The 24,152-nt window shown below is 52.2% G+C and overlaps 2 protein-coding genes across 3 annotated transcripts in view; both read right to left on the bottom strand.

The window, feature by feature from the left end:
* Positions 1-1,666: 1,666 nt before the first annotated feature.
* Positions 1,667-14,136, bottom strand: METTL2A (methyltransferase like 2A). 2 transcript variants are annotated; one of them, XM_017833346.1, is made up of 10 exons: positions 14,035-14,136; positions 12,265-12,356; positions 9,583-9,678; positions 8,299-8,660; positions 6,918-6,967; positions 5,891-5,951; positions 4,631-4,770; positions 3,722-3,828; positions 3,478-3,543; positions 1,667-2,108 (listed from the first exon to the last, which is right to left on the bottom strand). In XM_017833346.1, the coding sequence occupies exons 1-10, from the start codon at positions 14,121-14,123 to the stop codon at positions 1,957-1,959; spliced, it is 1,215 nt and encodes a 404-aa protein (XP_017688835.1). In that variant the 5' UTR covers positions 14,124-14,136; the 3' UTR covers positions 1,667-1,956. The 2 variants fall into 2 exon arrangements, with proteins under 2 accessions (XP_017688835.1, XP_017688836.1); XM_017833347.1 differs by lacking the exon at positions 9,583-9,678.
* A 5,601-nt stretch (positions 14,137-19,737) lies between these two features.
* ITGB3 (integrin subunit beta 3) overlaps positions 19,738-24,152 on the bottom strand; it is a 25,594-nt gene continuing 21,179 nt past the window's right edge. The window contains exons 11-14 of the mRNA XM_017833294.1: positions 23,117-23,217; positions 22,889-23,008; positions 21,795-21,961; positions 19,738-21,039 (exon numbers count right to left, since the gene is read on the bottom strand). Of these exons, the coding sequence (XP_017688783.1) occupies positions 20,971-21,039; positions 21,795-21,961; positions 22,889-23,008; positions 23,117-23,217 (457 nt within the window). The 3' untranslated portion in view covers positions 19,738-20,970. The remainder of the gene's footprint in view (positions 21,040-21,794; positions 21,962-22,888; positions 23,009-23,116; positions 23,218-24,152) is intronic.

Genomic DNA, 24,152 nt, shown 5'->3' with positions numbered 1-24,152 from the left:
GCATGACCACAAAATTTATTCTAATACCTGTTGTACCACACCCTAAAAATAACAAAAGAAAACAGGCTGAGATAAAAGATATTTGCTGTCAAAGGTGGGGAAATACCTCCACAAAGCCACAATGTTGGCTTCCTCTAAGGAATTAAACAAGAGTGCAGAAATTAAATATTCTGCAGATTCTGGATCAAAGACAAGTGTCTTGTCTGCTTGGGTTTGGCACATCACCATGACAGGGCAGTTTGTGACCAGCAGAAAAAGCAGGTAATTATTTATAAACCCTGGTCCCATGGGCTGCTTCTGATATGCTGCACTCTGAAGGTGCCCCCAAACTGGCATCAGCCCTAAATCTTTGAAAACCTGAATCCTGCCTGACAGGAATTTCCAGCAGCTGAGCTGTGGTGTGCTGGTTCCCTGGGTGGACACCCCTGTGGACAGTGAGGGCAAAGCAGCAGCATCTCCTTTCTCCACAGGTGATCTGCACACCTCGGGGCATCCAGGGGCAGCTGGCACAGAGAAACTCTCACAGTGTCAGCTCCTGCCCTCAGATCAATGTGTTTGAACTTGTGGATTGGCACAAACCTGAATGAGCAGAAGAGAGTTGCATGAGATAAGCTGGCCAAGGGATTCAGAGCAGTGACCAGCTGCAGAGAAGAGCAGATTTAGTGCCTTTGTATGTTCTCTGTTCACGAGACATGAGCACACAAGACAGAGGTGAGGTCACAGCTCTCCTGTTTCATGTGGAAATCCAGAGTATGAGTGACTTGCTACTCATCTTGCTCAGCTGCTGGAAGACACCAGGACCACTTCTTCAGTTGTTAAAACCGTAAATAATTTTAAAAACTCAGACCCAGGGCTCCATCCTCAGCCCAGTTCTCTTCAACATCTTCATTAATGACTTGGATGCTGGACTTTGAAGGAACACTTCAGTTTGCTGATGATACTAAACTGGGAGGAGCAGTTGATTCCCTCAAAGGCAGGGAGGCCTTGCAGAGAGACCTCCACGAATTGTGGGGCTGGGAATCACCAACCATGGGAATTCCAACAAGGGGAGGTGCTGGATTCTGCCCTTGGGATGGGGCAACCCAGGATGGATGGACAGACTGGGAATGAGAGGCTGGAAAAGCAGAGCTGGGAAAGGGCCCTGGGGGTCCTGGTGGTGCCAGTTGGCCCTGAGTCAGCAGTGCCCTGGCAGCCAGGAGGGCCATCCCTGTCCTGGGGGAATCAGGGAGGGGATTGTCCTGCTCTGCTCTGCCCTGGGGTGGCCTCACCTCAACATTGGGGCAGTTTTTGGGGACACAATATAAAAAAAAGACATTAAGCCATTAGAGAGTCCAAAGGAGGCCATGAGGATGGGGAAGGGTTGGAGGGGAAGCCTTATGAGGAGGCTGAGGGCACTTGGTTTGTTCAGCCTGGAGAAAAGGAGACTGAGGGGAGACCTCACTGGGGTCTGCGCTTCCTCACGAGGGGCAGTGGAGGGGCAGGTACCAATCTCTGCTCTCTGTGACCAGTGACAGGACTTGAGAGAATGGCTGGAGCTGTACAGGGGAGGGTCAGGTTGGATCTCAGGGAAAGCTTCTTCCCCCAGAGGGTGGTTGGCACTGAACAGGCTCCCCAGGGCAGTGGGCACAGCACCAGGGCTGTCTGAGTTCAAGGAGCATTTGGACAACACTTTCAGGCACGTGGTGGGATTCTTGGGGCGTCTTGTGCAGGGCCAGGAGTTGGACTCAATGATCTTGATGGCTCCCTTCCAACTCAGTATATTTGATGCCACCTAAAAGACCCCTCGGGCCACTCTCAGGGCGTTCATCCTTGGCAGAGCTCACTCGCAGTGACGCCAGGCACTGTCCGAGGCACTGAGGTGTCCTGGGTGTGCAGGACTCCATCAAACCACGTCTCACCAGGAGGAGACACTCCCTGGGCACGGAGAGGCTCCAGCCCCACAGCCCAGGCCGTGCCTCAGGCCCGGGGGGTGCCGGGTTTGCGGTACTTGCACTGGATCCACACCCGGTACATCGTCATCTGCTTCCCACGGTTCACCTGCAGCCGCCGGTCCACCACGTTCTGGATCTTCTCCAGCCCAGCCGTGGTGAAGAGGTGGTTTAATTCATCTGGAAGCAGAGAGAAGGACACTGAGGAGGCCGTAATTCCTTTAACTGACAGCTGCTCACGCTGAGGGCTGGGCTGTGCTGAAAGATGGGCCAGAAGAAACTCAGGGCCTCACCCTGGCAGGGAAATGATCGAACGAGACTTAACTGCTGTTCCAGGGGGGTTTAACATCACAGTTTGTCAAGTTTTCCTTCTAGCAAGGAAGGAAAGAAGAATTTGGAGAACAGCTAGAGTTATAGAAACTTGACAAAGAAAACAGCAGCAGTTTCCCACATGGGCACTGCCTCCAGTGACTGATTAAGGAGCATCTTCTGACAAGTAGGGACAGATCCATTCCTTCCCCTTTCCCCCCCCTCCAGAGGAATTTCAGAGTCTGCAAGAGCAAAGAACAGGATCAGACCTACGCCTTTAAATGGTGGCAGTAAGATCTGTATAGGCTGGAGGGGAATGGGATTCATTAAGGCTAAATTTGGGGAAAAAAACATCCTTAAAACCCACACCCTGTTGGGGCCCAATCAAAGCATTAACAGCCCTGGAGGCTTCAGCACTTCCACGGGCAGGTATTCCTGACCAAGCAAATAAGTCTCAGAGTGCCCCAGCACAGTGGCTGTGGGCAGAGCCAGCCCCAGTCCTGCTGAGCAGCAGAGAGCTCGTTCCACGGCAGCCCAGGAGCACGTGGTTTGTGTGGAGTTTCTGTAGGAAAGGGCTGACAGGTCCCAGCTTGTGCTCCTTTATCAGATGCTTTCCATCGTGAGGTGCTTGCCAAACACACATTAAACATTAATTTTGTTGCGACAAACGAGACTGGAGCAGTGGGGAAGGGAACAGTTCGATGCAGTTGTGCCCCTGCTCGAACGCTGACCAGGCACTGACTGGAGGTGCAACTGGTGATAAACTGGGAGAAGAACACAGCCCTGCCAACACCAAGCAGCAGCAGAACTTGAAGGGTGCCTCAGCTCCATGCTGAGCCACACCCTTCTGATTTCCTCATAGGAGAACAGAAATATTAAGGGAAGTTCCTCCAGGCGGTGTCCAACTCCCTCCATCACCCGCAGGCAAGATTCAAGGAGAGCTCTTCCAATCCCACCCCTCCCAGGGGAGCAAACACTCCAGTTTTTCTCTAAAAGGATTTTCCACTAAGGAATTCACCATACTTGCTCCAGGAACTGACAAACCCAGGTTCAGTTAGGAGACACTTAACAGTGCTCCAAGAAAGACAGACTGGAAAGAGCTTGTGGCCAAACTTGAGGGCAGAGGGACAAGAAGCGGTGAGGAAAGTCAGAGGGATGTTTTTGGATTGTCAGAGGGATGTTTTTGGATAGTCAGAGGGATGTTTTTGGATAGTCAAAGGGATGTTTTCAAGCCTCCTACCTTGTGTGAAGAAGTAGACTCTGGTGCCATCACCTCTCACATAGAAGTTTTCAGACAGACATTGACCTGAGGGCAAGAGGGATTTAAACAGTTACCAACTATCACTTAAAAATCAACAACCGCCATCCCACAACGGGCACACTCTGTGCTTCCAGGGAATTAATGAGCTGCCTCCACCCAGGGCAGACACAGCTCCAGAGAAGCATCATCTACCAGTGATTTGCCAAGGGAAGAGGGCAAATACCTTTCTTAAACCGAAGCTGGGCCAGGTCGTAGCGTCCGTAATCCCGTAACAAAATCATCCCCCCTGGCTTCAGGAGGCGGCTCAGTCTGCTCACAACGCTCTGCATCCTGAGGGAGGAACAAACCAGGAGTGCTCAACATCCTGCAAAATCATGCTTGTTCCCTTCCAAAAAGATGGGATGAAGTTTCAACTTGATATATGGGTATAGATGTTTCAACTTGATGTAAAGAGCCCCCGAAGCCAGCACGGTTCTGAGCTCTCCCAGTCTCAAGTGGGTGGATTTGATTTGGCCTCTTTATTTCTGACACTCCCTGATTCTGGGGTATTTTTTTTCCTACAAGGATAACAAGTCTGCCACGGCAGGGATTAACTGCTCTCCTTTACTGATCACAAAAAGATCGCCCCTGGTTTATGTATAAAAAAGTAGTAAGTGGACTTGAAGAAAAATGCTGTGTAATAAAACTGAAGGGAACAAAAAGAGAGACTAATATAGGTTGTAACACAGTGTCACACTAAGATCACAGCACTTGTCTTAACTGTTTTCTCAACCTGTCCCCTCCCTTCTTGCCACCTCCCATGTGAGAAATTCATCCACCCTTTGAGCCTGAAAATCCAGCAGAGTATTTTCCAAACAGGTGCTGAGCGCTCAGCATGGCTGAGGTTCAGGGCAGTGACCACAGCAAGGCACCCCCTGCAGCCACTTAGCACTTCAAAATCACACCTGTCCTCTGCCAGAACCTGTTACAGCATCAAGCACCTGCTTGTAAACTCTGTAAACTTCATTTACAGAGGCTTCATGGAAAACTGGACCAGAAACACAACAAACTTTAATTTTACTTGACATGAGACTATTAAAGAGCTGCAGTTGTAGAAGAATTACCTTCTGCAATCACAAAGATTAAAACTTACTTCTCTGGGAGAATTGCTGAGAGGACAAAGATAAGAATAACAATGTCAAGACTCTCCTCTGGCATTGGGAAAGGACTTTGGTCGTTGCACAGGTCATGGACAAAGGCAAAGCAGCGAGAGGAATCATATTCTGCATTGTTCTGTATTTGAGGGGAGAGAAATCAAGAGCATCAGTAGCAGACCCTGACCTCAGTATTATCTGGACATGGAGCATTTTAACTTTCACATCATCAAGTGGTGTGTCCAGAGATCTGTGTCAGCCTCACTGCTCTAAGGCAGATGGGGTCAGGTGGGTTAGGCAGGAACAGTGGTGACACGGGAAAAAAATAAGTACACACAGGAGATTTACCAAGAAGTTAGTTTTGTTACAGTCAGACAATCAGCACTGCCAAACCCCCAAACTGGATTCAGGCTTTATTGCAATTTTAAGGTCAGATTTTCCACTAGTAGTGGTAAGAAGTGAGGGATTTATATTGTTAAATTGGAAATCCTTACGTAAGTGTGAGCATCAGGGCCCCTCTCTGCATCACTGACATCAATATTCATTTCACCTACCAGCAGATATTCCTTATCCCCCAAAAATCAAACCTGGCTCCCCAAAACTGCACTCTCAAAAATCCCATTTGGACCTCTGTAAGAAGTTGTGTGCTTTCCTGAAGCTGCTGCTTTGAGAAGTGGTTGTGTCACCTTAGGAGGATGAAATGGGTGCTGCCTCTGCTGCTCTCTCATCTCGTGAACTGATGGCATTTGATACTTCCTAGATTCTCAGTTCTGCTCTGACCTGAAATCTGTTAGCAGCTTTTGTCCTTTGACTAAATCCCAGCCTCCTGCTCCACAAACAGGCTCCCTCCTCAGCAGTCTGTGCTGGAGCAATCAGACCACATTCCCAGAACTGACAGCAGTGCACACACAAACCAAAACCAGCTTCAGTTCCTGTTAAAAAATAGCCTGAATGTTTTCAAGGTTCAGCAGTTACTCAGCTAAAAGAGCACTGGATTGAGAAAAGTACTGCCAAGCACAGGGGAAGAAAATCTGCCTGACTTGTCTGCTGCCAATGTGACATTTTGAGAACTTCAACTTCTCTCCTTCCTACAATCTTTGATGGCTCATTTTCCAGATTCAGGGTCAGCAGCAGGGCTGGCTAAAAACAGAAAGCTGCCAGCACAGCCAGAGAGCTGCTGGAAACTGGGAGAGATTTGTGTTAATGGGAAATTGGCCCCAGGTACTTCCCACTTTTTTATAAATCACCACTGAGTTTACCTGGACAAGATCCACAGCTGTTGTAGAAAAATCACAGCAATAAACAAACAGGCCTGGGTCACTGCAAGAAAGCAGAGAAACTCATCATTTATAGCCAGCAATTAAGGAGTGTCTCAAAGGCACAGGGTGCAGAACTGGGAGCCTGGGCTTTAGTCTCTGTGTAAAAATTTGGTGGATCCCATTGTTCCTTTATGCCCACTGTGCAACTGCTTCCTTTTCCTTCTGGAAACAGCAAATGGGAGACAGCAAATGTGAATGTCGGGTGTATATTTACAGTGAGTCACGTTTTTTTCACTGAATCTACTTTAATAATAGACCCTTAGATTATTATTACACTTTCCTTTGCATTAAAGGAGAGACATGTGAAAAACGTGGCAAGTTTAATGTAAATTATTCCTGGAGAGATGGAACGTTTTGGAAAACACATTGAAAAATGACTCAAGGGTATCACAGAAATAGAAATGTGACTGCCAGCAGAAATCACTCCCATGTTAACATCTGCAAATCAATACTGGAAAAGGAGAGGCACCAAGGCCTGCAGGAAAATGCTTTCAGAATGAGACATAAACTCACAGCAGGCTTTGTTGGTTGCATTAAAAGACCAAAGATTTCCAAGCTCAGACCACAATAATATGAAGTTGCAGGTGGCAAAGGCCTTTCTCTGAGATTGTTTAAACTAAGATCACAGAGAACACTTTTCCAATTGGTTTTTAGGGGCTGCTGGATCATGCAGGTGAAAACCTACTTCGTAGAATCCCAGAGTGGTTTGGGTTGGAAGGGACCTTAAAGCCCATCCAGTGCCACCCCCTGCCATGGGCAGGGACACCTTCCACCAGCCCAGGTTGCTCCAAGCCCTGTCCAACCTGGCCTTGGACACTTCCAGGGATCCAGGGGCAGCCACAGCTTCCCTGGGCAACCTGTGCCAGGGCCTCCCCACCCTCCCAGGGAAGAATTTCTTCCCAATATCCCATCTATCCCTGCCCTCTGGCAGTGGGAAGCCATTTCCCCTTGTCCTGTCACCACTTACTTGTTGGTTTGTAAAATTGGGAAGACTGTATTCCCAGCCCCACAGCCAACCTGCACAAACAAAGCAGATGCACACAGTGAGAATAATTCCTTCAGCACATCCCAAAATTTCAAATCCTCTCTCTACAGCCAGGCAACAAAGAGAACCTCCCCAGTACCAGCTGAGCATGGCAGTGACCATTTGTAACCCTCCCTGCAAAGTCTGTGTTCAGCTCTGAGGAGCAGAACGACTCTTGTGGAGAACACTAAGCAAGTTCTTGTCAAAATCTTACTAACAAACTACATATTGTTACTCTCTAAAAGCTGTTTTTGCTGGAAGCCCAAGCATAACAACCAGTCTGAGTCACTGAAACACTGGCAAAGGCCAGGGGTGGGTTACCTTTGCTTCCACAGAAATTCAGAGCAATGGAGAAGGGAAGTTTGCTTTACCCTAATTACATCCTGCTGTTGCAGAGTTTCCTTCACTACATGGCTCTTCCTTAAGTTACAGCCAGGCCCACAATGATTCTGCCTTATTATTCCTTCTACTTGTTCCCATTTGAAGAGAAGATGATGGCTCCCACAACTGGATTTGGGGAATTTGCCTCTGAGTGTTTAGGGAATCAGTAAAATTGGAATGGACTGAGCAGAGAACACCACTGAGGGTTTGCAGGGACAGATGTGCTCAGGTGAGACAGGAAAGCCACAGTGATAATATCAAAGTCTGAAAAAGCCTCCAAACCTCAGATTAAATTAAAATATCAAAAGGACAGTTCAAACTGACTCTCCCTGGAAGGGCAGGACTTCCATTAAATACAAAGTACTAAACAAATCCAGCAGTATCTACAGTGAACATGGAGAGGTGGCAGAGCAAAAGGTCACAACCAGCTGTCAGGAGTCCAGTATTTATAATTCCCACAGACTTCTCTCTGGGACAAAGCCTGTATCAGTCTGGGATTCCCTGTTATCACATGGGCCATAAGGAACAAACCCAAGAGCATCTTTACAGTCTTGGCTTCACTGCTTTGTTTCACACCTCTCAAGGCAAACAGGAGTCAGCACAAAAGATAAATGACAAGGGAAAACCTTATACAGACAAGTAAAAGAATCAGTTCCTTGCAAAGATGACTTGTAAATGCTTGTTTGAACATCTGACAGCAGTAGTTTGGCTTTTAAACTCTGAAACTTCTTACATCCTTGTGCTCTGCCAACTCAAGAGTCTGAACCAAAAGTATCCCAGCAGATTTAGTTCAGTTCTAAGCTGCCCTCTGATTTCTGCATTCTGCTGACTGAAGGCACTCAACCACTCCCTGTTTGCCAGTGATCCATGTTTTTATGTCCCAGTCACACAACCCTGATCCCAAGGCACAGTTTGGTGTGTGACTCTGCTTTCCAGCTCTCACCTCCAACACACGGTAAGATGCAGCTGATCCTGGGTAATCTCCAGCCCTCTGGGTCAGCTCCCTGTGCTCCTGTGCAGCCAAGTCCTCTGTGCACACCTCAGCTGTGCTTTGGAGCAGGTTGAACTGACCCTCTGTCCTGGTTTCCAAAGAACAGTGTCCATTTTCACACCTTCCCAGCCCGTCACTGTTGGATTCTTCTTTGGTACTGAATTCATGCAGAGAATCCCCATTTTGGCTTGAGGTCCTGTTGGGTGCCAGCTCAGGAAATTCAGTGAACAGCCAGTGCCTGTCCTTGAAGAAGCCATTTTCGTGGATTTTATAGAAGTCATCCCAATATCTCTTAGCATTCACCTCATATTCCTCTGGGAACACAAACAAAAACATCATCAGGTCTCAGGGTTGAAGCAGGTCAGACAGTGAGGGATGACTGCAGACACCTATGCAGCAACCTGCTCTAATAAGGAAGATTATCCACTGAAAATCACCTTTATTTAAATTTGCCATCCCACACAAACACTCAGGTTGCCTCCTCACAGTCACTTTGTTAGGACATGAAAAGGGAAAAGAGAGAGAAGAGGAAACTCTGTGTGTGCTGGTAGGATTTAAAGGAAGCTGGCAACAGAAAAAGCCTCTTTGAAGGACACTGGAATGAAGAAATCCAGGTTTTACTTCCATTTCTAGCACTGACTTGGTCAGTTCACTGGAAAAATTCATTTGGAGCCTCATGACACTGAGTGTGAAGCACATACAACTCCTAAGGAATTCTGAGAGCCCCTTTTTTTCAGATGGAGGAGCAGAATAATTATCCAACCCCACAGGCCTGGCAGAAAGCTCAATTAGCATTTGCACATTCCTCCCAGATTCCAGCATGTTTTCCACAAGTTTTGCTGCAGTCCAGTCTGGGGCACTTTGTTTTCCATAGTTCTGTGCTTTTATGAATTAAAACAACAGAAGTGACCACTGAAGTAACAGTGGAGAGCTAAGGTGGACATGCTAAAGATGATCAGAAGGAACTTCAGCAGCAGCATTTTCACACCAAGTGGATCATTCCAGGAGCAGGATGAGTATTACAGGGAGCTGGAATAACACTGGCCTAATGAAATTCCAGTCACCTGCAGAATTATTTCCACACATTTCCCAGATTTCAGACCGAGTGCAGTTCTAGGGGAACTATTTCTTCCATGGGGAGTTAAAAATCCAAGTAGCTTTCTGAATCCTCAGTGTGATGAGTCTTCTGTCCTGGGAATTAAGGACCTAATTACAGCATTTTATGCTTGGAATCACCTGGAAACATCCATGGCCAGAAATCCCAACTGCATTCCAATAACATGAAATTCCTCAACCATCTCTGCACAGCAACAAGTCCATTACTGAAAAAAGCTGATTGGAGAGCAGTATTTCAGTATCATTGCCTGAACTGCAGTTTATTTATTAAGACTTTTAAAAGCATAAAACTGTTCAGAAGATCTCTGAAGGGAGACAGTCAAGTGAACCCAGAACACCTGGAAAAATATGTAGCCTCAGCCAAATATAGACAAAAATGGCTTTAACAAAGAAGCACAAGTCAGTCATATATCTATTTTTAGTAGGATCTATCCCTGCAGCACAAAGAGCTATATATAAAAATAATCTCTTTACCTCAACTACAAGGATTTTCTCCTTTTAAGAAGCCCTGTCCTCAAACTCCAATCCAAAAGAAATTTTAATGTCTGATATCAGAGCAGGGCAGTGAGTTTGTGCCATGATCCCACTGTAGGTCACAGTGGGCAGGGCCAGGTCAGTGCAGTATTTTCATGGAAGAGCTCCAGGACTGCTGATGCTGGAAGAAGTGTTATTGATCCACAGTCTGGCACACTCCTTCCTGAATTGTCATGTATTAGTAGGGATACACGAGGCTGCTGGGGCTGGAAATGCTCTTTCACCTCACAAAACCACAAAGTCCTGATCCCTGCCCGTCCCTGACAATCCCATGGCAGCCTGACTGGAATGGGATGCTTATCTGAGGTGCTGGGACAAAATTCCAGCCCAGCCAGTTTGGATTACCCAGTTTGGATTACCCACATTTTTGCCACAAGACTTTGTGCTCTTTCTGTGTTAAATTACTGTGGAATTCTGTTGGATGCTGTTGAACAGCTGCTACACCCCAAGCCACACGAGGGGAAGCTTTATTTAAAGCTCATTTATTCAGAGCCTGGTGTTTTCAAAGCACCAGAATAAAGGATCAGTAACAATTTAAATGCAAGAAATCAAGGGCTGGCTGACAAATATCATGCAAGGAACAGGCTGAAAGCAAATAAACGACCATATTAATTTTTTAGGCTGACTTTCAGCCAGAAGAGTTCCCATCACATTTGTTTCAGCCCCTTTTTGTGGTATGATCTCATGGGGACGTTGGGGTGGGAGCCAGATTCCTCCAAAGACCTTCCTGACAAGGGCTCCTGACTTTCCTGCTTGTCTTTGTAAAGCCCTTCACCCTGCAGAAGGAGGGCAAACAAAAGGAACTGTTCACAAAGGACAGGAAGAGAACCCGTTCTCCCCCCTGAATTTCACAGGGGCTAATGATGGAGCCTCAAAAAGAAACCAAGGAACTCTTCCACTTCTTTCTTTGCTCCCAGCCAGGAGACACATCCTCCACACAGCCCACAGAACTCCTCTGCTCCTTCAGAACAGATCCTGACAGCCCCAAGAAGTGCACAGAATAATACAGCCCTAATGACCAATAGCCTGCCTTTGTTCTCCTGCTTGGACATTCTGATTCTCAAACTCCCAGACCCTTCAGGCACATTTTCCTGGGCTGCCTTCCCTACTTTTCAGCCATCCCATTGTCTCCACACGCTTCCCAGTGAATAGCAACCATCAACATTTGACTGGCCTGCATTGTTCAGGCTGGGAAATACATCATGGAGCCCTGACAAAGTGCCCCAACAGCAAATTGCTCCCCAGTTTCCTGGTTGTATATAGGTTCCCAAAGCATGACAGACAGCACCCTTTAATGCTAACCAGATTTGAAACTGAACCCAACACAATGGGCATCACAATGGGAACTGCTGGATACTTCTGGGAGTCCAAGAAATGAGGAGGGTTGTTCTTTGGGATAATTAGATTTGCTATTGTGAGCACAACTGGGAGCTATATGGAAGTGTCTCAATAGCTCCAGTAGTGCTGAGCTTTATCTTAAGGGTGACACACTCCATTTGATGGCAACAAAGGGAGCAGATCCATCCTAGATCATCATCAGATAAGTTTCTTATCACACCAAAGAACCATTTCAGCATCATTTGAGGGACTGGGTGGTCTCTGACAGAGTGGAGAGTGACAGAGCTGTGAACCTTGAGCTTGATTCAGACACAGGTAAGCTCCACATTTTGGATGTGTAAATATCCCTTGAGCCAAGTAAAAGAAAAATTTGGGAATCCCTTTGCTGTCTATCTGATGATAAGCACTTTCAGGAGAAAATAATTTTTTTCTGACTCTATGATTTAATCATTCTCATGCTGCTTGTTAACTCTGTAGAGACAGATTTGGACACTACTTTATCAGCCCCTCTTAAGGAGAAGAACTGAGCTTGAATTAGAATCACTCCACAACAAAGAGAGACTGACTGTTGGAAGTTAATAGAAAGCACAATAACTCTACACTCAAAGAGGTTTGTTGACAAGGAACAGTAACAAGTATTTAAACACACACAACACCACAAAGCTCAACCCAAGCTGACTCCTCCCAACCAAGACCCCGCCTGTTCCAGCAGGATGAGCCTCTGGAGAAGGTGGAGGAGTCACAGAGAGGTAATTTAAGAACAGGAAGGTTCCTCCTCCTCCATTTCCCATTACCAACAAGCAGGTAAAGCATTCTGAGTGACTGGGGAGGGGGCAGGGAAGGATTCATGCTGCTGCTGAGGTGGCTCTGGCCACTGTTCCACTCCTGGGGCACAGGTCAAGACGGGCAGAGGAGACTCTCCAACAGTACCTTGTTTATCCTGTGGCAATAGCTGGGAGCTGTTCTCTTGAACTTTACTCCTGGCACTGGATTCCTGCTCTTCTGACCATTCCACATTATCCCTGTGGTGAAAAAGGAGATGAACTAGAGCTGTAAAATGGGCAGAGAGAGAAAAACTGAGAGAGGGAGGGAGGTGTGATCCCCAATTCCAGCACAACAGCTGCCAGCACATGAGGCTCCTGGGCCTGGAGGAGCTGCACTCATGGGATTGTAAAGGAAGGGATCCTAAATCTGCCCCTGATCCTTTTCCCTCTTGGACACTCAGCCAAATTCAGAGGGAATAATCCTTCCTATAAAACCACCAGTGCACTCACAAAACTAAATTGGTTTTCAATTTAAAACAAAAAGGGCAGTGGGGTTATCTGGAAGGTAACTGTTAAATCCAATTATGAGGAAAATATGCAGGAAGCTTTAAAGCATTAAGAATTATTAATAACTTCAATGCACACACACAGCTGTGCAGTCATTAAAGTGATTCACTTGGCTTTTTTTCATTAAAACAAGTGAAAGGAAAGCAGAATACAAGGAGCAATAAACCCAGTTCTGGCCTCAGGAGAAATCAGCCTTTTAACTCACAAAACAAAAACTTAACTGTTAAAAAAAAAAAAAAAAAAGCTGGATTACTAAAAGTTTCCACGGGAAAATTGAGGATGTGCTTTTGTAATGCGCCTTTGGTACAGAACAGTCCCAAAAGGAATGACAGGCTGATACACGTAAATATTACCTTATTACAAGTGAAACACACCCAGTTCTTCACAGGGTATGACAGCCAGAGACCAAAAGTGGATCTATTTACTTCAAAAATGCAAAATACCTTCAGTTCCCAGCAAATTAGGCAATCTGGGTGCTTAAAACAGCTGCTGTACCCAAATAAAGAGCTCCTGTTCCAAGCACACACCCACCACAACCCCACAACTGATTCAACTTTATTAACTACAGCAATTAAACAACTGCAGCAAAGCAAAACAACACATCTCCTGAATCAGGGGAGACTGAGGAATCCCCAGTGCTGTGGGAGGAACCCAGAATGGCTCAGGACCCTCCTGGGGACCAGTTCCAAAGGGTCAGGACCCCCCAGGGACCAGTAAGAAGGCTCAGAACCCTCCTGGGATCAGCCAAAAATGGCTCAGGACCCCCAGGGAATCAGTCCCAAAGGGTCAGGACCTTCCTAGGATCAGCCAAAAATGGCTCAGGACCCCCCCGGGGATCAACCCCGAAGGCTCAGGACCCCCCCGGGGATCAACCCCGAAGGCTCAGGACCTCCTGGGGACCAGTTCCCAAGGCTCAGGATCCCCTGTGGATCAGCCCGGAAGGCTCAAGGCCCCCCCAGGGATCAGTCAAGAACGCTCAGGACCTCACGGGGATCGGTCCCAAAGGGTCAAGACCCTCGCAGGATTAGTCGAGAATGGCTCAGGACCCCCAGAGATCAGTCCCAAAGGGTCAGGACCCCCAGGGGACCAGTCATGAGGGCTCAGGACCCCCGAGCACCGCCCGCACAGGGCAGGGCCCTCCCGCCCCTCCGCCAGCGCCCAGCCCGGGGGCGCCGCTTCCCGCCCGGCTTCCCCTCGCTGTCCGGCGCCAGCCCCACGCCCACAGCCCCCCAACCCGCTCCGGGGGCGAGCGCGGACACCGGGGTCGGGTCCCCGCGGGCAGGTCGGGGCTGGGCCGTCACGCAGCGCTCGGCCACAGGCACCGCCAAGCGGGAGCGGCGAAGGCTCGCCCCGGGCGCCCCGCACGCACCAGGCGTTGTGCTGGAAGAGCCGCGCGGGGTCTGTGAGGAGGCGCTGCCCGAAGCGCCGCCGCTCCCGCTCCGCGCTGGGCGCCGCCATGACGGGCCGGGGCCGCCGCTTCCGCTTCCGGTGCGGCCCGACCCGAACGGGGACTGCGGGAGGGTCACGTGGGGCGGCGCTGAGCGAGACGGCGGGAAACGGCCCCGAAAGCGCCTTTGCTGGAGTTTAAACCGAATGTCACTGAATAATGGGGTGGGTTGGGTGGGGAGGGACATTAAACAACATCCAGTGACACCCGCTGCCATGGGCAGGGACACCTTCCACTAGCCCAGGTTGCTCCAACCTGGCCTTGGACACTTCCTGGGATGGGGCAGCCACAGCTTCTCTGGGAAATCCATTCCAGCCCCTCCCCACCCTCCCAGGGAAGGATTCCTTCCCAGTATCCCATCTAATCCTACCTTCTGGCAGTGGGAAGCCATTCCCCCTTGTCCTGTCCCTCCATCCCTTGTAAACAGTCTCTCTCCATGTTTCTTGTAGCCCCTTCAGGTCCTGGAAGGCCACAATCAGGTCACCCCAAAGCTTCTCTTCCCCAGGCTGCACAATCCCAACTGTCCCAGCCTTTCCCCCCAGCAGAGCTGCTCCAGCCCTCTGACCATCTTGGTGCCTCCTCTGGACTCTCTCCAACAGCTCCATGTCCTCCCTGTGCTGTTCCCCAGAGCTGGAGCAGTTCTGCAGGGGGGTCTCACCTGAGCAGAGCCCACAGGGGAACTCCCATGGGAAGCAGGGAATGAATTCTTTATTTTGCTTTACTTGTGTGCATGGCTGTTGCTTTCTGTGATAAACTTTTTCTCAACTCACGAGTTTTCCAGTTTTCACCCTTCCAGTTCTCTCCCCAATCCCACTGCTCTGGGGGGAACAAGAAGGATGGAGAGAGACTGTTTACAAGGACCTGGAGTGATGGGACAAGGGGGAATGACTTCAAACTGCCAGAGGGCAGGGTTAGATGGGATATTGGGAAGGAATCCTTCCCTGGGAGGGTGGGGAGGCCCTGACACAGGTTGCCCAGAGAAGCTGTGGCTGCCCCTGGATCCCTGGAAGTGTCCAAGGCCAGGTTGGACGGGGCTTGGAGCCACTTGGGCTGGTGGAAGGTGTCCCTGCCCATGGCAGGAGGTGGCACTGGATGGCCTTTAAGGTCCCTTCCAGCCCAAGCCATCCTGGGATTCTGTGGTTTTGTTCCTGGCTGAGATGTGGGCAGTGCCTACAAAGGAAAGCGCACGGGGAAACAGCTCTTGCTGAGTTTTGCGAGGCTCCTTTCTGCCACCCCCGAGGGAGCCCCAATCCATCCATCCGGGCTGTGCAGTCCCTGCGCTCCCGCAGCCAGAGGACAAAAGAGGGCGATGTTGGGCTGTGGAACAGCCCGGCCCCGCTCGGCAGCGGCTGCAGCCCCGCGGCTCTGCACAGACCCGGGGCCCGAGGGCTCCGACTGCCCGGGGCTGTGCCAGGCACGCGGTGGCAGTTCCAGCAGTGTCTCTGCAGGGCGGGGGGCGGCTCTGCAGGTGCCTTTGGGTGTCCAACCAGATCTAAAACATTCCTGGAAATACAATCTCGGGGCCCCCGTGTTTTGTATGGGTCGTTACAAAAGGCACAAATAACCCGGTAAAGGGGGGCTCTCCCCTCTCTGTCCCACAGAGCTGAGGCAGCTCACCTGATAATCTGAATCAGTTCTCCAGGGCAGAGCTGCCAACTCCACCCACTTCCCAAAAATTTGGAGGAGGAGGATTCAAATCTACAGAATTGAAGCTGCCTGAATCACTTTTCCCAGGGGCTGAAGAGGAGGAGGGTGGTCAGAGCTGTGACTGAGCTTTGTCCTACCCTCCCAGAGCCCAAAGGGAGCAGAGATCCCAGCAGTCCCAGAGCTGAACAAGTTATGCCATGGGGGTCCATCCCCACTTTTTGCTGAGTGCTGCCTGGGTTTCTGGCAGGTAGGACAATTCCCTGCAGTTTATCAATAGCCAAAGAAGGTAAAGTCAACTCCTGTGTCCCACGTGCTCTTGCAGCCAGGAACATCTGGAAAAAGGGGAAAAGTGAGAATCTGGGCTGACTTCGTTGGGCACAACCCCCCATCAGAGCATGATGCCTCTGTGGCACTTGGGGGTACAAAAATCGGGTACAAGACCCTGCTGAGACAGGGGAGGAGGATTTTACTGCTAGGGGGGCAACAAGTCCCTCACCACCAGAGACTCCTCCATGGTTACCCCATGTGGGTGGGAACCCACTTGCCTGGTGTTCACATCATGTCCTCGTCACCTGACACGCACCAGTCCAGGCATGCAGGAGCCTTTGAACTCATCTGCTGGTTTCCAGAGATTTCTAGGCTTCCTCCAAGGAAAAAGACCTCAGAACCTCCCCTTACCTCCCTGTGTCCTAAGGCTTCCAGCTTCCCCTTGCTGGGCAGGTGAACCCCTCTGGCTGTGGAGCCCAGGCTGGGGTTGAGGTCCTGGGTGTCACTTTTGTGCCCCGAGGAAGGGCCTGGGCAATATTTGAATGGAGCAGGGTGTGTTGCCAGCAGCAGGGACTGGCTCTCCAGGGAGATTTCAGGCCTTGGGAATGACAGTGAAAGGGCAGCCAGGGAGACACCACCCACAGCAGCCAGACTTGGCACCTCCAGTGGCTCTGAGGTCAAGTGGTTCTCCAACATGACCAGGTCAGAGCCCAGATTATCCACAGTGGCCGTGTCCTCTGTAACAAGAAAGTGTTGGAAAGCTCCTCTGCCTGCTGGCAGTGAGTGCAGAGAGACCTGCCAAAAAGAGGTTATTAATAATAATAATAGCGACTCCTTTGCCTTTCCCCCACTCCTTCCATCTCAGGATCTAAAGGACTGTAGCCACAATAATGCAGTGAAACTCCCTCCCCTCTGGCAGGGTGGGATGCTGAGGCCAAGGAGGATTAAATTCCCTTTCCATGGCCATTCATCACCCATCACCTCCCTCCACGCCACACAGACGTGTGACACCCTGTGCACAGACACACGTGGGCTGAGCAGGAGCTGCAGAGACCCAGAAGCCTCCTCGTGACAATGGGAAAAATCACAGAATCCCAGGATGGTTTGGCTTGGAAGAGACCCTAAAAACCATCCAGTGCCACCCCCTGCCATGGGCAGGGACACCTTCCACCAGCCCAGGTTGCTCCAAGCCTTGTTCAGCCTGGCCTTGGACACTTCCAGGGATCCAGGGGCAGCCACAGCTTCTCTGGGCACCCTGTGCCAGGGCCTCCTCACCCTCCCAGGGAAGGGTTCCTTCGCAATATCCCATCTAACCCTGCCCTCTGGCAGTGGGAAGCCATTCCCCCTTGTCCCATCACTCCAGACCCTTGGAAATATTCTCTGTCCATGTTTCTTGTTGCCTCCCTTCAGGCACTGGGAGGCCACAATTAGATCACCCCGAAGCTTCTCTTCTCCAGGGTGAACCATCCCAATTCTCTCAGCAGATATGTTTGAGGAAGGGGAGCCCAAATTCCAGCAAGGGTTTACAGGGAGTCTCTTGGCTGCAGCTTTAAATGTCTCACCCAAAGGCCAGTTTACAACACTGAGAACTCTCATATCCACAAAGGATTTAGTGACCTTAGAGAATCTCACCCCAAAACTGCTTCCCAAACCAGGGCCTTTTTGTCCAGATGTAGGCTGGATGTCCCATCTTTCCCCTCGTGGTGACACTTTCATCCCAGACTAATCCTGACTCCTTTACAGCCCTAGAGATCCCATAATGGATAAATCCCAGAGCAACTCAGCCTGATCTCACACCTGACCTAGCTTTGAGCAAGAAGTTGGACTAGAGACCTCCTGAGGTCCTTTCCAACCTGAATTATTCTGGGATTTTGTGCCCTAGGAAATGTCAGCTTTTTATTTTTAATTCCAGCTCTTTCTCCTCATCTTCCCCAGATCTTAATCTTCCTGCCCAGCAGATGCTCCAGATCCTGAACAAAGATCCCAAAGTGCCCATATATTCACCATCCACAGCCATGTCCTTCCAGTTCTGGTCTGGGAAGTGGATTTCCATTGGAATGGGAGATACTCTCTCCCAGCATTGACCAACTTCCCTAGAACCAGTGGGGAGATGTGTTTCACTTCAGAAAATGGGGGTATGGATGGCACAAAATGCACCTTAAACTGTCTCCTGGCTGCTTCAGGAGATGCATTCACTCATTTTGGGTTTATTTACAGAAATCAGTTTACAGAAGGAGTTGATGCATTCCTGGGCTCCAAGAAGAGGGAGCACGTCAGCACCTCAGGAATAAAAGTAGCATTTAAAAGAACCCTGGGACGAAGTGTTGCTGCAGGAGCTGTGTCTGTGGGGTGGGTTTCTGCGTGTTCCTGCTCCCTGGAAACCTCCACGGGGGAAGTGTCCCTCTCCAAAGCGGGATTTGGGCACTGAGCAGCCCAGAAAGCTGGAAAGTTCTGACAGAGCACATGCAGACATCACCATCTAGCGGTCCCCGACTCCAACAGCCTCCACGCAGCCCAAAATTTGCGCATTCAGCAGGGTTGGAGTTACTACTGCTCCCAGATGGCTCCTCCCAAGGAGCTGAGAGCAGCCACTGCCTCCACCCTTGTCCCACCTCTGGCTGCTCACACTCCTTTCCTCCGGCCAGCACAGCGACACTGCCTTGATTTTGGGGGGAAAAGCCACTCCAGACTCCCAACAGCTGCTTCTCATGGTCGTGGGGCTTGATCCTGCAAGCAGTCATGCCCAGTGGCATCAAGGGGCAGTGAACTGAGCTAAACTGGGGTCTTGTCTCATCCCACAGCTCCGTGGGAAAGGGAAGTCTTCTGCCTGAATGGCAGACATGGAACTGTAGGGGTTTCTCCAGTGGAAGCTCATCCTGCTCCTTCGTGTTGCAGCCAGGCTCTCCCTTCACCTTTCCCTCACCTCACCCCGTTGCCAAAATGCCCCTCCTGGGGTCAAACCCAGCTGAACCACCCCCAGCCCCAGCCCAGGTCCCACCTGGGTGCTGGACTCACACACCCAGCTCAGCTGGGGACACCGAGAGCTGCCCCAAGGTGCCTGCACACCCTGTGTGGGCTGGGGGCACCTGGTGGCCTGGGGTGTGTGTGTGGGGGGGATTGGAGAGCCAAGCAAACAGTTTTCCAGAACTTTCTGTGGTCCCAAAATGCTGGTTGAAGGGTGACCACAGCAGTGTGTGACATGGTGCCAGACTGGGTGCTGGGGGAACAGGCAGGACCCTGCTCCCAGGTTTAGCCCCTTCACCCCCTCCAGGTCTCAGCCGTCCCTGGGATGGTCCTGCAGTGGTCCCAGCCCAGCTGCCCTGCTCTGGGGGCTTCTCGTGCAGACTGGAGGGCTCACAGGGACCTGTGGGGCAGGATGGAGGTTACTGGAGCTCACCCCATTCCCTCACAGTGAACTGAGGTGCTGCCAGTACCACAGTCTGCAGTGGGCTCTGGCCCAGTGTGTGCCCCCCAGCTTGTTATCAACCCCCAGGAATACAGGAGTTATGGTGCAGAAACCCCTGTGAGGGGCTAACAGCCAGTGGGAACCACCCTTCAACCCACCTCAGCTCAAACCAGCTCCCCGAGTCACACTGGGGTGCCAGGGGCAGCCCATGGGGCAGGAAGGCTGGGCACAGGCTGCTGCTGGGGACACTGACACCATGAGTAGCCTGAGGGGTTTCGTTTTAGTTATTTTTATTTTTGTGGTGCGATTTGCTGCCGCTCTGGTGCCGCCCATCCACCCCCCTTCCCTGGGGCTCAGCCCCAGATCCCACCCAGCACCAAGCCCTGCCCCTGCTCCCACACTGCTGGGACAGCCAGGGGACAGGGACACAGGGCCACCACCAGCTCAGCCAACACTCTGCTGGGGCCCTCGGGGCAAACCCCACACCGGGCCCGAGGTTGCTGTTGGTTTTTGGGGCAGCTGAGGGGAATTGAGCCACTGTGCTCTGGCAGGGCAGGGACCAGGCAGCAGCACTGCTACAGCCAAGCTGGGACATCTCTTCGTGTTCCCCCACGGGTGACACACAGCCCCAGGCAGCAGGACACAGCCTGAGCCCTGCCTGCTCTGCTGGAACCCTGAGCTGTGCAGAAAACCAGGCAGGGTGCAGTTACACAGCTCAGAAAACACAGAGGGGAGAGAGGTGGCCAGGCCTGAGGGATAAGGGGCATCATGAGCCTCCTGAAGCTGCTGCCTGCACATCCATGTGGGCTGTGGCATGAGGACAGTGAGGGGGGACACGGGGAGCTCAGCACCATGCCAGGGGCTGAGCCAGGCTGTGGCTGGGACCAGCACAGCTGGTGCTACATGGAGGTGCTGGGGGTGCAAACCGAGTGCACGTGGGGGCAGTGAGGGAGGGCACAGCTTCTCACCACCCTGGCTCACAGCAGTGCCACAACACGGGGGTGCAAGGAGGAAAGGGGTTGCTGGGCTGCTCAGAAGCAGTGCCCTGAACCCACAAAGCAGTGATGGCTCCTGCCTGCTGGCAGCTGCCCTGTGCCCAAGGAGATGGCTCCTGTGCCCAGCGGGACTGAGTCCAGTGATCCGACGGGCAGGGCTTCACCGGCACGGGCCGTGGAGGAGAAAACAGCTCAGTGTGGTTTGAGTGGCCACTCCTGAAGTCCCCTTGGCCCGATGAGCACCAAAGAGTTCACAGACTGGCAGAGAAAGTCCCATTTCTCTGTGTCCAGTGTATGGAGGGGCCGCTGGCTCCGCGAGCGACCCGCGAGGTAAGGACAGAGGTTTGCCTGGAGAGCACGTCCCTGCAGTCACAGAGGGGTGATGGACAACACTTGGAGGGCCTGGAGGCAGTCAAGGGGTTGTTAAATTACACACAGACACGTTCACACAGGCTCACACACGCAAGGGCTTCTGTAAACTGGACTCCTTAAGGTTCCATGGATCCTTGGCTGATCCCACGGCCAGCACTGGGTGTGGCATCCTTAGTTGTTCCCCCGGTACGTGATGTTGGTGAAGGTGGATGTGGCCTCTTTATATAAAGGGTTGTGGGTCTGGAGGAAGAAGGAGGAGGAAAAAGAGCATCAACACTTTGTGCTTGGCATCACCATTCATTCTACTCAACACCTGGGAACACTGAGGCACCACTTCAGCACGGAGTGGTGGATCCCTGGCGTGGCTTTGGCTGTGCAGTTTAATGGCTCCCCATGGGGGAGAGCAGGGAAAAGCTGCTGTGGAGGAGAGGAAAAGCAGCAGGAGTTCAGCAGCAGAGAGACCTCCCGAAAGAGCCACCCCATCCCATCCCATCCCATCCCATCCCATCCTATCCCATCCCATCCCTTCCCTCTGTGGGAGGCAGGAGATGGAGAGGTGGGGGACGGGCACCAGTGCTGTCTCAACCCCCTCCCTGGTGCTCTGGATGCCTCAGTCCTTCCAGCATCCCATGGCAGGAGGGACCTTCCACTTTGCTCACGGGATGGAAACACTGGTGTGGGCAGTGAGTAAGGGGGTCACGCTGCTGACGACTGCTTGGGATATGCTGGAGGTGGGAAAATCATCTGGGACATCTGCTGTGGCCTGTGCACAGCGCTGGGAGCACAGCAGGCTCAGGGAGGGGTGTCCAGGCTGGCAGTGTCACCCCGAGTCCTGCCTGGGGCACTGTCAGACAGGGATGGGGCAGTCTGGTCCCTACGGGGCACAGACAGCAGCTGGGCTCTCCTGCTGGGAGCACTGGGATCTGGATCCCTCAAGCTGGGGGCTGTGGGATCTGGGGGCTCCTGCCCAGCACCCCTGACCCGCTGGCCCTCACCGTGTCCCACTTGGCCCTGGCCTTCTCCTCCTCGAAGCGGGCGAACTCCCGGCGGTCGTGGATGGTGATGAGGAGCTTCCAGATGAGCAGGGCAGCCAGGCCGATGAGCAGGATGGCCCCTGTCACCGAGAGCAGGACCACCAGGACGTCGGGCCCCTTCGGGCAGTCTGCAGCACAGAGCAGGGCAGGGTTGGAGGGGGCTCAGCACTCCCAGGGCAACTAAAAGCAGCTCTGGGGCTGCCTGGCCACGGGTACGTGGAGCTCCTCTGGGCCCAGGAAGGCTTCGTCCTCCCCTGGCAGGGAACAGGAGCCTCCCCCCTGAGCACAGCAGGCTCTGTGAAGGAGGATCCCATCCATGGGGTGCATGTGCTGAGATCTTTGAGCTCCTGTCTATAGGGTGAGGGTCTGCACCCAAGCGTGGAGCAATCCAGATCAGGGGCACCACGGGTCCCACCCATGGTGGGGGATGGCACCTGAGCCCAAATCCTTGTGCTGGTGGAAGCTCTTCCCCAAACCACCACCCTGCTGACCCCCTGCCCCTGCTCTCAGCTCTGCACCAACACCACGTTGGCAAACGGGGGTGGTGAGATCCCATGGGAGCCCCCACAGCCCCCTGCTCCCCCCAGCCCTCCCCTGCCTCTCTCCTCTCCACCCTGTGTGCAGGGCCAGGGAGGGTGGCTGGGGCTGCCTTCATGGCCCTGCTCCCGAAGGACCTGCAGCCACACAGCCCCTGGCTCAGCTGGAAGTCAGACCTCCAGGTCAGTGGAGACCCCGGGGCTGCCAGTGGGAGCCCCCTCTTATCTGCCTCCTAAGAACAACATCCCTGCAGTCAGACACGGATCAGGGTGGTGGGAAGGTTGAACCCCCATCCTTGGCCTCAACCGAGGAAATGTGAGACGTGAGAGGCAGGAAATCCCGGCCCCGGTGGCACAGAGCAGGGAACAAAGCAGCCCTTTAACTCCTCTCAGCCCCTGACTGCGGTGCCCCAGGAGCCTGGCTGGGGTGGGAGGTACAAAGGGCACTCGAAATCCCCCAGTTTAGCACAGAAACCCAGCACTGCACCTTCTCCATCCCCCACCTGAGCCGGGTCTTACCAGGCTCCTCGATGACGGAGAGGATGGACTTGCCACTGGAGTCCTCGTAGTACTGGAACCTCATCACGCAGTCGTTCTCGTCCTTGTAGGTGCAGTTCACGGCGTCCTTGCCCCTGTCACCTGCCAGAGTGAGAGTCTCAGACCCCCCCCATGCCACAGATGGGCACACAGAGGGAAAGCAACCCCCTGGATTTCCACAATCTAGGGCAGGTTTGGGTCTCCTCTTACTCAGTTCCTGCACCGTCTCGATCTCATCCCGGCACATGCGGCTGCAGGTCTGCTCCTCCACCAGCCTCCCCCGCTCGAACTTCTTGCACTCCACACAATCCCTGAGGAAGAGGAGGGAGGTGCTGTGAGCTCCTCTGTGCTCTCCTCAGAGGACCATCACACCTTTCAGTCACTGGTTGTGGAAATCACCACAATCCCAACCTAACAGGGCTGCAGCTGGTGGGAGCTCCTGCTGCCACTGCTGCCAGCTCCCCGATGGGGTGTGACCCATCCCAGCTCTCTGCTGGCTGCCCTATGGAATATCCCAGCTTTCTGCCAGCCCCCTGATGGGGTATGACCCATCTCAGCTCTCTGCTGGCTGCCCTATGGAATATCCCAGCTTTCTGCCAGCCCCCTGATGGGGTATGACCCATCCCAGCTCTCTTCTAGCTCCTCAATGGGATATGATCCATCCCAGCTTTCTGCTGGCTGCCCTATGGGGTATAACCTTTCCCAGCTCTTTGCTGGCTCCCCAATGGAATATGACCCATCCCAGCTTTCTGCCAGCCCCCTGATGGGATATGACCCATCCCAGCTCTCTTCCAGCTCCCCAATGGGATATGACCCATCCCAGCTCTCTGCTGGTTCCTCAGTGGGATATAACCCACCCTAGCGCTCTGCTGGCTCCCCAGTGAGATACGACCCTTCCCAGCACTCTGCCACATTCCCAATGGGATATAACCCACCCCATCCCTCTGCCAGCCCCCTGGTGAGATATGATCCATTCCAGCTCTCTTCCAGCTCCCCAGTGGAACATGATCCATCCAGCTCCCCTCCAGCTCCCCAGTGGGATATAACCCACCCCATCTCTCTGCCAGCCCCCTGGTGAGATATGATCCATTCCAGCTCTCCTCCAGCTCCCCAGTGGGATATAACCCACCCCATCTCTCTGCCAGCCCCCTGGTGAGATATAATTCCAGCTCTCCTCCAGCTCCCCAGTGGGATATAACCCACCCCATCTCTCTGCCAGCCCCCGCCGTGGCACGAGCTGCCCCAG

This window comes from Lepidothrix coronata, unplaced genomic scaffold (assembly GCF_001604755.1).
Source record: "Lepidothrix coronata isolate B3197 unplaced genomic scaffold, Lepidothrix_coronata-1.0 Scaffold213, whole genome shotgun sequence".
Lineage (NCBI taxonomy): Eukaryota > Metazoa > Chordata > Aves > Passeriformes > Pipridae > Lepidothrix > Lepidothrix coronata.
The sequence above is the reverse complement of the archived record's forward strand: the minus strand, read 5'-3'. Positions and strand labels throughout refer to the sequence as shown.